This window comes from Trichomycterus rosablanca, chromosome 15 (assembly GCF_030014385.1).
Source record: "Trichomycterus rosablanca isolate fTriRos1 chromosome 15, fTriRos1.hap1, whole genome shotgun sequence".
NCBI lineage: Eukaryota > Metazoa > Chordata > Actinopteri > Siluriformes > Trichomycteridae > Trichomycterus > Trichomycterus rosablanca.
Window position 1 is genome coordinate 18465293 of NC_086002.1, and position 17342 is coordinate 18482634.

The 17342-nt window shown below is 44.8% G+C and overlaps 1 protein-coding gene across 1 annotated transcript; it reads right to left on the reverse strand.

Moving 5' to 3' along the window:
• Positions 1–10633: 10633 nt before the first annotated feature.
• On the reverse strand, positions 10634–14916 carry LOC134328337 (serine/threonine-protein kinase pim-1-like). Its single transcript, XM_063009443.1, has 15 exons — positions 14687–14916; positions 14342–14393; positions 14040–14137; positions 13590–13825; positions 13413–13511; positions 13184–13246; positions 12967–13061; positions 12730–12780; positions 12215–12578; positions 11939–12115; positions 11719–11831; positions 11449–11482; positions 11059–11368; positions 10840–10959; positions 10634–10732 (listed from the first exon to the last, which is right to left on the reverse strand). The coding sequence occupies exons 1-11, from the start codon at positions 14914–14916 to the stop codon at positions 11725–11727; spliced, it is 1572 nt and encodes a 523-aa protein (XP_062865513.1). The 3' UTR covers positions 10634–10732; positions 10840–10959; positions 11059–11368; positions 11449–11482; positions 11719–11724.
• Positions 14917–17342: the final 2426 nt, after the last annotated feature.

The window sequence follows — 17342 nt, forward strand, 5'->3', positions numbered from 1 at the left end:
AACCATAGATAAACAGACTGATCTACAACAGTCACCAACTGGCACAAAACGACAGAGACCTGAAAAGAACACGGTAAGATTCCCCGAACAGGTACCTACACACTCACCTCAAGGCAATCGTAGTGATTGTGGTGAGTCGGAACAAGATAGTGTAGGCTCTGACCAGACCAGATCCTCTTTTCAAGCTCTCCCAACCATATCTCCCACATCCAAGCCACCTGGTCCACCTGAACAGATAACAGTGACTGGTTATCATTTGACATCAACTGACCCCCACCCAATGACATACCCCCAGGTAAACCAGCAGGACTGTCACCCCACCACATTGACCGTCACACGGACTCACCCTGTAGCCATACCCACTGCAACACGTAAATCCCCTAGTACAGACTATAGGGCGCTTCCCATGACCGTTACTCCACCACCTGTGAACCCCATTGATTCGGCAATCTCGGAACACCTAGAGGACGATTATATGTTAGACAAAATGCACCGACAGCCCATCAATCACCCTTACGACGGACTCAGACTAAGAAATGGGAAACACCTGCAACTCCCACTGATCGAAACTGCCTCCGGAGGTCAGATTTTTGTCCCATGGTCTCACCGCGATATGCAATCGTTAGTGAATAGCTTACCTCCCCTAATTAAAGGAGCCCAACCTTGGATAGAGGAGTTTGAACAGGTAACCGCAGCTGACAATTTATGTATGGGCGACCTTAGAGCCATAATGCTGAGGATGGATTACAAAGAACCCTTTGGGCGAATAGAAACACAGCTAGGAACTACCGCACTATCCTCTCGTACCCCTTTTTCACGCCATAGAGGAGATGTCTGGGACGCATTACGCAGCATGTACCCCACACAAAAGAACCTACAGGCGTTAGAGGGCATGACCATGAATAAGGGTGAAGAGGGAGGAGAATTCTTGAGGCGAGCTCAGAAAACCTGGAGACAGTGCACGGGAGAGCGACATGACCACAATTCAGTAAACTCATTGTTATTTAAGACGCAAGTTGTCAAAGCACTCCCAACTGCTATACAGGACAAACTAGATGATGTAGTAGGACTGTTAAATAAACCAGAGGACGAGTGGACAGCCATTGTGGTGCATTGCATCACCAAACATAATAAAAAGGAGTCAGAGCAGGTGGACGGGCTACAACATATGCAACAACGCCTGATTAAGTTAGAACTGGCAGAAATGGATAACAAGAGTAAAAAAAAGCAATTGGTGATAAGTGAGACGTTTACTAACAATAATGTACAGCAGGCCCAAACCGCAACTCCCGCCCAACCGTTAACATCGCAGAGGCCACAGCAGTACATACAGCAATCTGCCCCTGTCCAATACCAGCACCAGTACCAGCCACAATATTGTCCCAACCCTCCTGTGCAGCAATGGGCAACCCCACATAATAGGCGAAGGTATGAAGGTCCACGTAGGCCACACTCTCAGTTTAGACGAGCAGATAGGACTGGATGTTTTAACTGTGGCGAACCAAACCACCAGGCAAGATATTGTCCCTACCCCAGCCAGCCTGCGGGGACACCGCAGTCGCGGTTTACCCAGGGACATACACCACAAACATATCCCGAAATTCCAAATCAACCCTTAGTACCTGCCTACCAGCCCCAGGGCCCTGGACACTCTGGAGGCCCTTACTGATGCTGCCCAGTGTCCACCACAGGTCGTGACATATTCCCAGAACCAATTGTCACCTGTGGTGTAGGTGGTGAGCAATTTGACTTTTTGATTGACACTGGAGCTACAGCTTCGGTCATCACTGGTAAGCCCAATTGGATTCCTCCGCTTACGTCAAACACAATCACCACCGTTGGATACTCGGGAACAACGCAGACCCAATACTTCACCACCCCAATGGTTCTGGAAATTGGACAGCTAAAATTAACCCATTCTTTCTTATACTCACCAAATTGTCCTATTTGTCTGTTGGGCAGAGATGTATTGTGCAAATTATCGGCCACTGTATATTGTACCCCACAAGGTACAAAGTTAGTTTTACCAGGCCAGGAGCTTCCTCCAGAGGCCAGAATTTGTGTAATGCAGCCTGTTTCTGAGCCAAAGCCTCAGTCCTGCGACATCTACTGGGCTAGATTGACCGCACCCGACAAACAAGGTACCACATCCAATTTAATGTATGTATTTAACTTGTGGAAACCCTGGTTGATGGCACAAGCCTGCTTGGTTCCCCCACAAGACCCGTACCATTGTACCTTGTACTACACCAGAGACCCTGATGACCTTTATGATGACTTATGGAAACAAAACATGGAAGGATTAAATAACCAATTGTGTAGTGTAGCCATTTTCTTAGGACCAGAGGGAGTAGCAGCAGCGGTGCAGCTAAACCAGGAACAGAAAGAATACTTCAGAATGGATCCGGACATCTCGCAGGCACCACATGTCTCCTTGATGTTGGCTAAAGGTTCTGAAGCTAGATCGCTTGGTCCTATGGTATGTCTTGCACAGACCTTGACATATGCACCGACGGACGTTCCATATCTGTCACGAACTCAGGACAGTAAGTATTGGAAAATTGACTGTAAGTGTGTGGACAATGTACATTATGAACAGGTTTCCCTCCCACGTCACCATGGACGAGAACACACAGATCATCACCTGGCTGATCAGATGCTAAAGACTGTCCCTACTTCTTTATGGACCACCTCCAAAATAGACGTAGGGCATGTAAAACATCATGTTGCCCCTATTTCTCTGAAACCTGAGGCGGAGGTCGTATATAAAAGGCAATACCCACTCTCTGCTGAGGCGGAGACTGGCATTGCCCCCACTATACAAGGCCTATTGGACACTGGTGTCTTAGTCCCAACCCAATCAAATTGGAACACACCCATACTTCCAGTTAAAAAACCGGACAAGGACGAATACAGGATGGTACATGACTTGAGACTGATCAATCAGGTGACTGTCACTGAAAGCATACCTGTCCCAGACCCCTACAGATCACTACAGAACTTGACCCCTGAACACAAGTTCTTCACAGTTATTGACTTAGCCAACGCTTTCTTCTGCATACCAGTACCATCACATTTAGCAAACATTTTTGCTTTCACATATCGGGGACAACAATACACCTACACTAGATTACCACAAGGTTACAAGGACAGTCCCGGTATTTTTAACAAGTGTCTGAAACAAGATCTTTCCCAGCTGCTGACTGACCAATTGCTAGACACTGACACAGCACTAATTCAGTATGTAGACGACCTACTTATTGCCTGCACTGACTCACGCACCTGCCTGACAGACACCCAGACGGTCCTTTGTAGGCTAGCACAAGCAGGATATAAAGTCAACAAATCCAAATTACAAGTTTGTCGACCCGTTGTCACCTTCTTAGGTCGTTGCATTTCTCCAAAGGGACACACATTGACTATGAAAGCTGTACAAACGATCCGAGCCTTCCCTAAACCTAAAACAGTCAGCCAGATGCTATCTTTTTTAGGTCTGACAGGCTATAGTAGAAATTACATCCCAAATTACACAGGCTTAACCTCACCACTGAGGGCTGAAGTGACCAGATTGGGTCAACGTAACCTCACTGCTCTAATTGAGTGGAGTACCAGCCTGGAAGCCAGTTTTGTAGAAGTAAAACAAGCACTCGCACTTGCAGAGCATCTGCAGTCCCCTGACTACACTAAACCTTTTTATCTGGATGTCTCTGAAAAAGAGGGCATTGTAAATGCTGTTCTTTTTCAGAGAGGGGGGAGCAATGGGGAAAGACAAATTCTCCAATACCATAGCTCAAAATTGGATCCCGTAGTACAGGGACAACCACAATGTACTAAACATTTGGCAGCATTAGCCACAGCAGTGGATAAAACAGCCCACATTGTAATGTGTCATCCTTTGGTAATCAACACATCGCATGGGGTGGTAGCATTCTTGACCTCAGCTGCGTTTACACTATCTAATGCTAGGCGTTCAAAGATTAGTGACACCCTTCTTCAGCCAAGTATCACCTTTGCACCTGCAAAAACTGTTAATATGACTAGCACACTTCCTGGTAGAGTAGACGAAGATGAGTTACACATCTGTGAATTAGTAGCTAGTAAAGCGCTAAGGGTTAGAGAGGAATTGAGCACCGAACCCCTAGGAGAAAGGGACATGGACCTGTACTGCGACGGATGCTGCTACAAGAGCAACGAGGGGTTGGTAGCCTCATATGCGGTGGTAAGTGAAAAACAGGGACAGTTTGAGACCTTAGAGGATGGAATCATACCACAACCTGCTTCCGCCCAACTGGCAGAAATCACTGCTGTAACTAAGGCACTGAAGCTGTCAGCTGGTAAAAGGGTTAACATCTACACTGATTCAGCATATGCACACTCAGCCATACATGTAGATGGACCTCAGTGGCTCCGACGTGGCCTAGTCACCTCACAGGGCACCCCTATTAAACACATGACTGATTTACAGGAACTGTTAACAGCAGTACACCTACCAAAGCATGTAGCCATAATAAAGTGTAAGGGACATTCCAATTTGAAAACCAAGGTAGCCCAGGGAAACAATGCAGCCGACTTAGCGGCTAAAGCAGCTGGGGGTTATGTAAGACAGCTGGTAGCACTGACGACACTGAGTCTGCCGGAACTTACAGACACTCATCTTAGACAGATGCAAGAGAGGGCAGGAGCGTATGAAAAGAATAGTTGGTTACAGAAAGGGGCGAAAGAGGTAGACGGAATCTGGAGGAATCACGAAGGTAAGATAGTGGCACCAGGAGCGGTACTAAAGCTACTCTTAATCGAAGCCCATGGTCCCACCCATGTAGGGACAAAAACCATGCTGCACCACCTTAGGGCCAATTGGTGGCACCCAAAGCTAGCAGACATGGTTCAGTTGCATGTGAGGGAATGCGGGGCGTGCCAGGAAAATAATCCGAAACCGACCTACAGATTACCTATCGGAAACTTTCCAGTACCAGACGCACCTTTTAAGGAAATTTGTATTGATTACACTGACATGGGTCCAGACAGAGTGGTGAAGGGTTATCGTTACCTACTGGTAATGATCGACAGATACACAAGGTGGGTGGAAGCCATACCTGCCAGGCGTGAAGATGCCAAAACTGTAGTGAAATGGCTTAAGACCGAATTGATTCCGAGGTATGGTGTACCTACCACAATCAGGTCGGATAATGGAACCCACTTCAGCAACAGGCAACTACAAGAAGTGGAAAAAGCCCTGGGAATAACCCATATATTTGGCTCAGTGTATCATCCGAGTTCGCAGGGTATTGTAGAAAGAGCCAATCAAACAATCAAGACCAAATTGGCCAAAGCCTGCTATAAATCCAAGATGACTTGGGTTGAAGCATTGCCATTAGTGCTCATGTCCATGAGGAACTCCCCTAGGGGGGACTCTCATTACTCACCTCACCAGCTGCTGACTGGTCGACCCATGTCAGGTCCGCCACGAGATAGAGCAGTAGGCAAAATGTTAGATCTGTGGGACGAAGAGTTGGACAATTACATGGAAGCCTTAACTAAGTTTGTTGTCAGTATCTCTCCCCAGAAACCGAAAGGAGAGGAACGAGTACCATTGCTATCTGAGGTGGAACCAGGACAGTGGGTCAGGATCAAGGTGCACAAAAGGAAGTGGGATCAGCCGAGATGGACCGGACCTTGGGAAGTGACTGAAGCCACTTCACATGCAGTCAGAGTGAGAGGGAAGAAAGGTAACACCTGGTATCATCTGAGCCACTGCGTCCGTGCTGAACCTCCGACCAGAACCCTCGCAGGGACTGGACAGGATCTGCAGGCACCCATCCTTGAGAGTGATTCCTGATTCTGCTTACGGTGGGACAGACTGGTACGGAGAAGGGGAAAAGAGGTAGGCAAACCAAGGTGGGGAGTATAACACAAATTAAGATTTGACCTTAGATACGGGAGTAGCCCAGTAATAACCATGAGGTGTTTAATTTTCAGAGGACTGTGTCACCTGCTGGGACTTTTTGAATTGTGCGACTTTGCGAGTATAACTGCTCCGGGGTCGAGACCAAAAAGATCCCTTGAACAAAACCATAGAATCCCCACCAAGTGCTTCGAGATTGAGATAGATTACAACCGATCCACCAATGTGGTGTTTGATGTGTGCAGAGTAGTGGATTGTGGTGAAGAAAATAGGTGGAGGGGTCATCATATTTATGGCTGCGCCTCCTATCCCTCACCAGAACCCTACTGTCCCACTTGGGGATCAGTGTTCACTCATTCGAACCAAAATTATAAAATTCATTATGACCCAACGGTCCGTTTATCAAGGGGGCATGCATTAGATTTGGACAACAAGCCCCGAGCCTATCTCGGCACAAAACTTCAGTTGCGAGGAAAGACAGTTCTCCTAACCATACCCAAGCTATCTAGCTTTGGGTGGGGTCCCCAACTTAATTACTATTTTACCTTAGGAGTAGATATACAAGGCGAGGACCCATTGGGCATAGTGTGTGTAAAACCGAAGACAACCATAGTTACGAACAATATAACTGGCAAGATAGAGGAACTAAGGGAAGGTAGTCAGAGGCCACAGCCGGTTGCCATAGCACCAACAGGAACAATGACCTGGCGCGATCAGTTGGCGGTGGAAACTGGAGATGAGGAGCCTAACATGTGGTTAGAATGGGTCAGATTTACAGTAAAGAGCATAGATGTTAAAGATTGTTTTGTATGTGCAGCTGCAAAACCTAATTTGGCCACTCATCCAGTAATTTCAGGTAATTGGACATGCCTAATCTCATTGTTCAATGAGATTGCGCCAGTAGGGTGTGGGGACTTATCCATGACCCACCCAGTAACTCAGGAACCAACCCCAACTAACATCAAAGCCTATAAAGGCAATTACACCTGTTTCAGGAGCAACAAACCAGGACCGATAAACAGGGGAAATTTTTCAGAAGGTTGGTGTAAGGAAACCATTATCCTGGATAGTGATGGGAATTATACAGGCAGCCAGCTGAATGCACAAAAATTCAGTAGGGCGGATTTAGTATGGTTGTGTGGAGATATGAGAATCCGGCGAAGATTGCATGGGAATTGGTCTGGGGAGTGTGCGTTGGTCTTTCTGATTATGCCTTTCAGAATTTACAAGCAGCACGGAGTGGAGGATGCCGGGGACGTCCTGACCAATCACCACAGCCATCGAAGAGACACCCGAGAGGTCAAACCTGGCGGATCCTTTGACAAGACCGTGTGGATTGATGGTATAGGGGTCCCAAGGGGGGTCCCAGATGAATTTAAGGCTAGGAACCAGATTGCTGCAGGGTTTGAAAGTGCACTCTTTTGGTGGGTGACTATCAATAAGAATGTAGACTGGATAAACTATCTCTATTACAATCAGCAGAGATTTGTTAATTTCAGTGTTCAGGCCATTGAGGGACTGAGAGACCAGCTAGACCAGACTTCACTTATGACCTTACAGAATAGAATGGCATTAGACATGTTGTTAGCAGAAAAAGGTGGAGTTTGCCAGATTGTGGGGTCATCGTGTTGCACCTTCATCCCTAATAATACTGCACCCGATGGTAGTGTGACACGAGCTTTGGAAGGATTGAGGGCTTTGTCACGAGAATGGAAGGAAAATTCAGGGATAAACAATGAATGGATTAAATGGCTAGAAGGGATATTTGGACCATGGGAGGGAGTTATTGCAAGTTTGGTGATGTCAGCATGCGTGGGAACGGCAATTTTAGTGGTATGTGGTTGTTGTGTCCCGTGTATCAGGGTGTTAATGGGAAGATTTGTAATAGATATAGTGAGTAGAGGAAGCAGAGGGGGGCAGGATCCACCAGTTATCCAGATGGTGTTGGCCGATTTGTCGAGATATCATGTAGATGATGATGAGGAGGATACCCTTGAAGGTGGGCCGGAAGACCCACTTCGAGCAGTATAAGTGCTACTAACTCTGCTTAATTAAAGGTAAAACCGACCAGACAAGATGAGGAGAGAGGACCAGCACTACTAATCACACACCGTGATGAAGGAAGGAGACTTGGAAGGACTGGCAGAGGCAGACACTGAGGGGACTGGAAGACCCACTCCAAGGGACAGAAGTGCCACTAACTGGACCTGCCTACAGGGAACAACCCACAGCAGAAAAGCCCGACAAAACCGACTATGTGGAAGAAGAGTCCAGCGGAATCAACGGAGCGGAACAAGACGAGGGGGGAGAATTTAGTTAGACTAGGAGACAAAAACATAAACATATAGTTCGCAGACACATAGACCATCTTTGAAAACACTAGTTAAGTGCAACACACATAGTTTAGCTACAAAACGCAAGGGGTTAGTTCAGGATTGTTTACAATGTATATATGTTTGGTACTCTGCTATTTTTAGGAAATGTTTGTGCTGCTGTGGAAACAGGTAAGACCGACAGGGGAGAATCCATAAGACATTAGGAGTCATGCAGAGACACAGGAGCTATGGGCCCCTTCTGAATATCTGCAGCTCCGTCTGGTGGAGGACAACCTGAACGGACTTCCTGTAGAAGCCACGCACCCATTGTGTTTATTTTATTTTTCTCGTGTTTGATTTCCTATTTTTTAAATTACTTTATTTTTGATTTCCTGTTTTTATTATTTTTGTTTGTTTGTTTGTTTGTTTTAGGGTTAGGAGCTGTTGCGATAGGTACGGTTCCTTTAGTTTAACTGGTAGCCTTTTTATTTTTTAGAAACGTTTTATTGTATAAAATTCAGCCCAGTGGCCATGTAGTCAGAAGGGGTTAAATTGGGGGGTTGCTGACGGCTATCCTTATCTCCTGGGATCTAGAAACACCTAACCTATAGTTAAAAGTTATTGTGAAAGCATTAAGATGCTTTCAAGGGGGAATGGTTAGGTTTTTCAGAACAAAGACGTACATTTAATATGGGAAGTTTTACGGCATTTTCCAAGCTTTACGACATGCATGCCGCATGGCCGCCACATGGTCTATTCAAAATGGCGGCTGCCATAATCTCTTGGCAGAGGGCGGAGCCTGGGCCTCTTTAGCACATTTCATTGGCTCCAATAGCAGCGGCGGAGGAGGAGCCTAGACTAGTTTAAAAAAGGACGGCGGGCTGAGAGAAGTTCTTCTTGCTTGCTTACGTGGTTGTGTGTCTAGACTGCAGGAGTAAGGAGCACCGATCGGCTTAGCTCTGATATATATTCACAGATTATTTTTACACTTAATAAAGTGTTTTAAAGAGTACTTTCTGGACTTCCCGACTGCTTTCTTCAGGACCTTTTTGAACCAAAAGATTCATCCTAACAGTTGTCAAGTTTCCTGCACTTTCCTGCATCTGCTTGCAGCTTTTTTTTTTTCCATCACGGGCTTTTTCTGCACCTCGACCCTTTTCTCCATCTCGCACTCATTCATAGTTTTTGTACTGGTGCTTGTGATTACGGTTTATCCTGGGGGAGGGACATTTCTGTGATTGGCCAATGGACATGCAGTGAGGATACTGTGGTGGGCCAATGCACACTTCAGGATTATTATTCAGGAATATTTAAAACACAGTGTATTTTCACTCCCTCAGCGGCCCACAAACAGAGCGGCCCACCGGGAAAACTCCCGACCCTCCCGATGACCAGTCCATCCCTGACCCTGGTGCATTTCAGACCCAGCAACACCTTTAGATAAACACTGCTTCACCAAAGGGACAAGAGACTTCACACCAATTGGTCAGCCACACATAAAACACTCCTAGTCAGTTTAACCCCAGTTCACACCTGGCAGGGTGGGGCAACGACTCTCAAATGAGTAACACCTTGGCTCTTGTGAGCCAAGAAGCCAAAGAGGTCCAACAGAAGAATATTTAAAAGGAATTCTCAGTATGAAATATTCAAACTATGGCTAAAAGTTAGCATATGCAGTGCTTTGCTTGGTGGAACGTGAATCATTTCTTATTAGTTAGTCGTTGATGAAGATTTCCGTCTATAATATTTGATCACTTATGTGAACAGTTGCCTGTTCATTTCTGTTCACGTTGTTTAATGACTTATGTGAACAGTTGGGTGTTCATTTCTGTTTCTGTTGTTTAGCGTGTACAGAACAATGAGAGATCTTTGGACAGACATAAGTAGTGCCAGTGGAGAGTTCTAAACAACAGTGATGTGCTGGGGAGTTGCACAGTCTTGGATTAAACACATGAAAAGTGTTCCTGTTGATGACCACTGGACTAGAGTTTAGGAGATAAGTGCCTTTATGTTGTGTTTTAAATATTTGTTGTTGGAATGTCAGAACATGTAATATGTAACATGTTTTAATGAACAAAATCAGTTTAGTGAAAAGCTTTTTGTTACATGAGATTAGACCCTCTGCTAAGGTCTAAGGTCAGGTTTACTTTAGTGATTTAGGTGAAGTCTTGTTCCCTCGAATGTTGCTGGACAAAATGTGTCTAATTGTCATTTTGATGTGTCAAGGGTCTTTTTGATCATTTCTTTTCATATACATACATTCTCAGCTGTACAAAACTACAGCTGCAAGAAAAGGTCATTCCAAACTTGTTTAGGATTCATCTACATTTCTGCATCAATTCTTTATAAAATGTGCTCTCCTGTGTTGTGCAAGTCATAAAGTGGGTAAAAAAAATACACACGCCAGTACAAACAGTTTTATTCAATATTTTATTGGTTTTGTTTCATCTCTTGTCTCATACACCACCACAGAGAAGGTCAAAGTGCTTTCAGGACGACAGACGTGGTCATTGATCTGTAGGGACACAAAACAATGTGCTGACCGTTAAATGATCATCAACTGCAATCAAGGCACAATACACATGTGTTAAACGTCTGCAGGATCCATTCCCAGACACCAACCGTAGATTGTTGTGGTGACTCAGGGACGTTTCATCTTCTGCCAGGTATCAGGGTGCTTGGGCCCAAATCTGATCTGGTTGCTTCTTCCAGTAGGTTAGACTCGTTTATTGATGGGGCTTTCTACAAGACAATTACCCAGAACACACACACCCATATCAATCATTGATGTTAAATGATGTTAAACTCTTAACTGCCTAAGCCACTTTCTCCAGCACTCACCTTTCTGATTTGGCGTGGTATGTACACGGTGCTGAGGAATGGAGATGATCTGAACCTCAGCCAGAAACCTCTGGATGTGTTCTTGTAGCAGACCTGTGCTGTGGTGGTGAAAACATAATGTGAGATTGATTTCCCTTATGTGTTAAAGGGATGTTAAGCTAATAATTATCTGAGGGGGGAAACGGATGAAAAGCAGCTTGAAAAACTTCAGTTTTATTCAGTCGACTGACTCATCAAGCTGATCCACAAAATGTTGCTGATCTCCAAATCACTCCTGTTGTGTTTTTCTGGTGATCATGCTCTCAGATAACTTTGACATAGCATAAAAGCAATCAGTGGACGGTTTTGTTCATACACATTTAGTCATTGCTTAGTCTCCGATATGCTCACCCATGATTTGTCTGCTACAAACCCGTGCAGGTGCCTGTAAAGTAAAGAAAAAAAAAAAAACAGTTTGACATGAGGAATTGTTGTTATAGCTGTAAAAATGTATGATTTTATTTGGTTAAAAGTTCTTTACACACCAATTACTAAACTGGTGTCTTTAATGTTATTAGCAAAATGTAACGATGATTCATTGCAACATGTGATCTGGCCTATATGCTAACACAGACTCTTAGCTATATCCATTTAGGTCTATCCTTATGTGTTCTGACTGACCTGGACTTAGTTCCTAAGGATCTCTGGAAACCAGTGGTGCTCCAGGATCATCTCGAGGCTGGGTCTCTTATTCGGATCCTTCGCCAGGCAGCGTCTGATCAGATGACGGCAGGCTGTGCGTGCAGTGATGGGGTCGTTACAACATTGTAATAGAAACTATTTAACATTATTTAAAAAAAACGAAAAGAGACGTGTTTCTTATGTTTCTGCATTTTCTTACCCTTAGACACACCAGCTTTGAAGATCAGGTGTCCAGCAGCGATCTCCCTCTCATTCCAGAATGGCAGCTCTCCACACACTAGAACAAACAAAAGGACGCCCAGGCTCCACACCGTTGCAGCGCAACCGTGATACTTACCTTCCTCGATCCATTCAGGTGGGGCATATAGCATGGTGCCTGAATAAACGTGAGAGAAACAGGTCTCACACACACGGCTTTCCTATGCCATCGCTGTCATCTGTGTGTCATAGCTACTGAACGCCGAGGTACAATTACCTGCAAAACGTCTGTAGGGGGTCAACTTCAGCAAGTCCCCACAGCCAAAGTCTATGAGCTTGACCTCTAAGGTGTGGAAACTGACCAGAAGGTTCTGCTCCTTGATATCCTGATGGAGATTACGGCAGTGACAGGCGGCGAGAACCACCTGCCACATGATCACCTGAGCCAGGCATTCGGGAAGTGAGCTGTTCCTGCGGTATTCGTAGAGGTTCATGCAGCGGGCGGGTCGCTCCAGGATCAAGACGTAGCACTCGGGCATGTCGAACCATTCCAGGAGCTCCAGGACGTATTTACAGCGAGGTGGCTCGGACACCATCAGCATCAACGCCACCTCTACAGGGAGAGCGTTCTTCTCGCCAGGCTAATATTTGAGCAGACATGGTTAGCATGGGTGACGGTTACATTAGATGCTATTTTGCATTTTAATGCATCATGTCGTTTATAAGATAAGGTTTTTTTATATGGTTGATGCATCTTTGCAATATTTCACAAGTGAAACAAATGTAACTTACAATGGTGATGAATCTGTCACAGCCACTCTTCAGCACAACCTTAATAGCAACCTATTAAAACATGCAAAACAAAACGATTCAAATCAGGAACGAATATTACGGGAACGTACTTTACAGCTCGGCCAACAATAACCAAAAGGGCCGATCGCTTTTTAACTGCAAGTTTGATGACGTGTAGTCATTGTAATGATCGACAATTCTCGTGTCGCTCTGAGCAGAGCTGAGTAAATATCTCACCTGTTTTCCATCGGCCTCACGAAGTCCTGCAAACACAGAACCGCAGCCTCCTTTCCCCAGAAGCTTTCCCACTCTGTACCGGCTATTGAAGCACTCTGTAAAGCGGGGCGTGTTGTTAATCTGATAGAAACTCCAGTGTTCTCAGTAAAACTCGTGAGCAGTATGATTTAAGCTCTAGAAAATATTTGTTCTATGAAAGTTGTGAGGCTGGACAGACCTTTGGATGGAGCTCTGCCTCTCTGGACCGAGTGCTTTCCTGTAGTCGTGCTCTCATCACCAGCTGTTGTTCACACAAATGTTATTTAATCGCTGTTAGTCAATGATCTCTAACACATCAGATGTACAACAAGTGTCTAGAGCTCTAGAGTCATACGTTACAAATGTTTTATCATTAAATCCTACCAGTTCACAATATCATTGAATGGTTCAGTAAAGCTCTGGCTGACCTGTGTGGATGGAGTCACTGGAGGAAGTGCTGGTGCTCAGTTCCTCCGGGCTCTCTTCAATGTGTGAGGTCCCTCCAACTGTAGCTTCAACGCTCTCGACTTAAAAGACGTGTTTTGTGTTAGAATCAGTTTTATATCGACTTTCAAACAGTCACAGAGTGAATCTTTTAAACCCACCTGAAGTTCCAGAAGCGGATCGTGGACGTAGCGAGTCTCTTTGTGTGTGTTGTGATCCACGTGATTTAGAGGAGCTACTGGATCCTTCCTGTTCTGGGCTCAAATCCACCACCTCATCTGATTGGGAAGTGATGGAGTCGTCTGTTCTGTCACCATCGGTGTTAGCAACCATGTTCTGAATGGTTCTGATCCAAGCCTCTCTATTCTCCTCTGAATCAGCCTGCAATACCCAGATCCTACACACGCACACACACATACACACACCCTGAACATGGCACGAATCTACAGCACAACAGAGTGCTCTGGTTTTCATGTCATTTCTATTATAAAGAGAGTAAAATGTTCCTTTTTCAATTCATCTTTCTTTGGCAGAACTGTTGCACAGCCACGCCCTTCAGTGTGTCGTAATAAAAGAAAGAAAATGAATGCCTGATGGTACACTGGACTTACTTTGTAGGTGAAACCACCTGAAAGCAGCAACGGCGTCCGATGCTCCTGTAGTGTTTGGCCGTGCACTGGCGTAAATCGGCTATGTCCACCATGCTATTCTGCTGGGGCACAAAAGGTTTCTCAAACATTTCGTTACCTCTAATATTCCAGTTTTAAATCAAAGCACAAGCAAAACAACTCAAACTTTAGCAAACGAGTGCTTAAAACTGACTGTTCAGGAGCAGTTTCTCCTTTTCATGTTGATTTTGATGAAGGCCACCATTGCTACTGATTTTACTTTAGACAAAGGACACGTGACTAACCCTGGATTTCTTCTTGTACATAAGGTGGTTGTCCTGAATCAGGAACCAGCGCCTGAAGGAAAGAAACAGAAACAAAAAGAAATCACAGAAAGGAAACAAGTGCATAGTACTGAAATGGTTCTGCAGGGTTTCACCTGTAACTAATACAATGATATAAATGAGCTTCACATTAAATCATTCAGAGTTGAATCGTCGTGTATTCTGATTTAACATGCCGTTGATCAGTCTGAGTCAGTAACATGTACAATGTTTAGGAAACGATTGCTATGATGGTTAGAGGTGTTTAATTAGCCATTCATTTCTACCTAAATGATTGCTCATCATGTGTTCTAGCTCACTACACACCTGTTCCATGTTTTAAATACATTACTGGCCCTCTTCAACAAGTATCCCTCCATAAATATCTGGTTCTCTGCGTCCACGCTGCCCTCCGGTTCGATCTCGCCACCACAGACGTCCTGAAAAGACATCTGAGGACGAACTCGACCGAACGGCCAGCACAGACGTAGACTGGTCAAAAAGCGTCGCATTAGAGAAGGACGGTCGGTAGCACGTCTCTCCTGTTCAGCAGCCATCGTGAGAAATGATGTACAAACACTGAAGGTTCAACTAAACTGAGCTCTCATAGAACACTCAGTGTCATCACAATGATGTCACAAAGGCAGAAGGTCTCAGTGCTGCAGCATAACAGTGGTGATGGTGTACATTTAAATTTCACCATTTGTTTATTTTTCAATATTTTACTTAAATGATTTTACCCCCCCCCACACACACACACCTAATTTATTAAAAAATGTCCCTCTTTGATTTTACAGTGTTTATTATTTCTTTTATTTGTGCTGTTAGTGATAATTACTGTAACCTTGCACAACATGTATATCAAATACATTTACACCAATTATTTTTAGTCAAAGAATAAATAATGAATGATTAGAAACAGCTGCTGAAGAAACACTTTTTAACTTTTTCAAATGCTCCAATCAGTGTTATAAAGGCAGCAGAGAGGAGATGGCTCCATCTGGCCACACTTTAACTCTCTTTGTTTCCACACGTTTGCTGAGCGGCACACACACACACCTGGAACAAAGAAAGGTGATCAGACCTAATCATCAGATCCTCTAGATTGGCAGATCAATGACTTTTAGTTACAGTTGAGTCTGTAAACCTTGATTTATTTACATGAATGCACAGACCTCCTCCTCGATTCCTACCGGAGTTTACTGCCACTCTGTCCGCTCTGAACATGCTTCGAACATCCAGCTCCACCGCACTGTTACAGTTTAACCACGTCTGAATCATGATGTTACACTCCGCCATTCACCCACGTGTTGTGGTCACAGTCACAGCTCATCCATTTTGTTTGCCAGAGGTTGTACTAAAAAGTAATTAAGGGAGACGAGACTAGACACAAGTATTGGTCACTACATGGTACTAAGTAAGTAAGTGGTAGGTCAGGAAGATGACATTTCTTATATGCAGTTAGCAGTATAGGGTTTGTTGTAGCAGCAGAGCTATAACAGGAGTAAGATGCAAAAATGCACAAACTTGTGCAAAGATGCAAGTAATACAGTCATATATATATATATATGATTGTGTCAGAATCTGAGCATGCTGGTGTATGTATGCCTATGTGCAAGTGTTTGTGGATTTATGTGTGTGTTTGTGAGTGTGCTTATGTTAGTGTATGTGCATGTAAGTTAGTGTATAAGGGTGTGTGTGTGTGTGTATGTTTGTGTGTGGTTCTGTTGTGTGTGATTATAATGATGCGAGTGTGTATTTGTTTGAGGTGTGCATATCATTTAGTGTTAGTGTATATGTGCATTTGTAAGTGTGTTTGCATGAGTCAAACTTTGTTAGTGTGTGTATGTATGTATGTGTGTGTGTCAGAGTCCATCATGTATGTACAGTGTATCACAAAAGTGAGTACACCCCTCACATTTCTGCAAATATTTCATTATATCTTTTCATGGGACAACACTATAGAAATAAAACTTGGATATAACTTAGAGTAGTCAGTGTACAGCTTGTATAGCAGTGTAGATTTACTGTCTTCTGAAAATAACTCAACACACAGCCATTAATGTCTAAATGGCTGGCAACATAAGTGAGTACACCCCACAGTGAACATGTCCAAATTGTGCCCAAAGTGTCAATATTTTGTGTGACCACCATTATTATCCAGCACTGCCTTAACCCTCCTGGGCATGGAATTCACCAGAGCTGCACAGGTTGCTACTGGAATCCTCTTCCACTCCTCCATGATGACATCACGGAGCTGGTGGATGTTAGACACCTTGAACTCCTCCACCTTCCACTTGAGGATGCGCCACAGGTGCTCAATTGGGTTTAGTCCATCACCTTTACCTTCAGCTTCCTCAGCAAGGCAGTTGTCATCTTGGAGGTTGTGTTTTGGGGTCGTTATCCTGTTGGAAAACTGCCATGAGGCCCAGTTTTCGAAGGGAGGGGATCATGCTCTGTTTCAGAATGTCACAGTACATGTTGGAATTCATGTTTCCCTCAATGAACTGCAGCTCCCCAGTGCCAGCAACACTCATGCAGCCCAAGACCATGATGCTACCACCACCATACTTGACTGTAGGCAAGATACAGTTGTCTTGGTACTTCTCACCAGGGCGCCGCCACACATGCTGGACACCATCTGAGCCAAACAAGTTTATCTTGGTCTCGTCAGACCACAGGGCATTCCAGTAATCCATGTTCTTGGACTGCTTGTCTTCAGCAAACTGTTTGCTGGCTTTCTTGTGCGTCAGCTTCCTTCTGGGATGACGACCATGCAGACTGAGTTGATGCAGTGTGCGGCGTATGGTCTGAGCACTGACAGGCTGACCTCCCACGTCTTCAACCTCTGCAGCAATGCTGGCAGCACTCATGTGTCTATTTTTTAAAGCCAACCTCTGGATATGACGCCGAACACGTGGACTCAACTTCCTTGGTCGACCCTGGCGAAGCCTGTTCCGAGTGGAACCTGTCCTGGAAAACC

Coding starts and splice junctions, on each gene's coding strand:
- LOC134328337 (XM_063009443.1), bottom strand. CDS start 14,916: ATGGCTGCTGAACAGGAGAGACGTGCTACCGACCGTCCTTCTCTAATG. Junction 13,247..13,412: donor CAGTGACTCCATCCACACAG/GTCAGCCAGAGC, acceptor TGTGAACAACAG/CTGGTGATGAGAGCACGACT. Junction 12,579..12,729: donor GTGACAGATTCATCACCATT/GTAAGTTACATT, acceptor CTCAAATATTAG/CCTGGCGAGAAGAACGCTCT.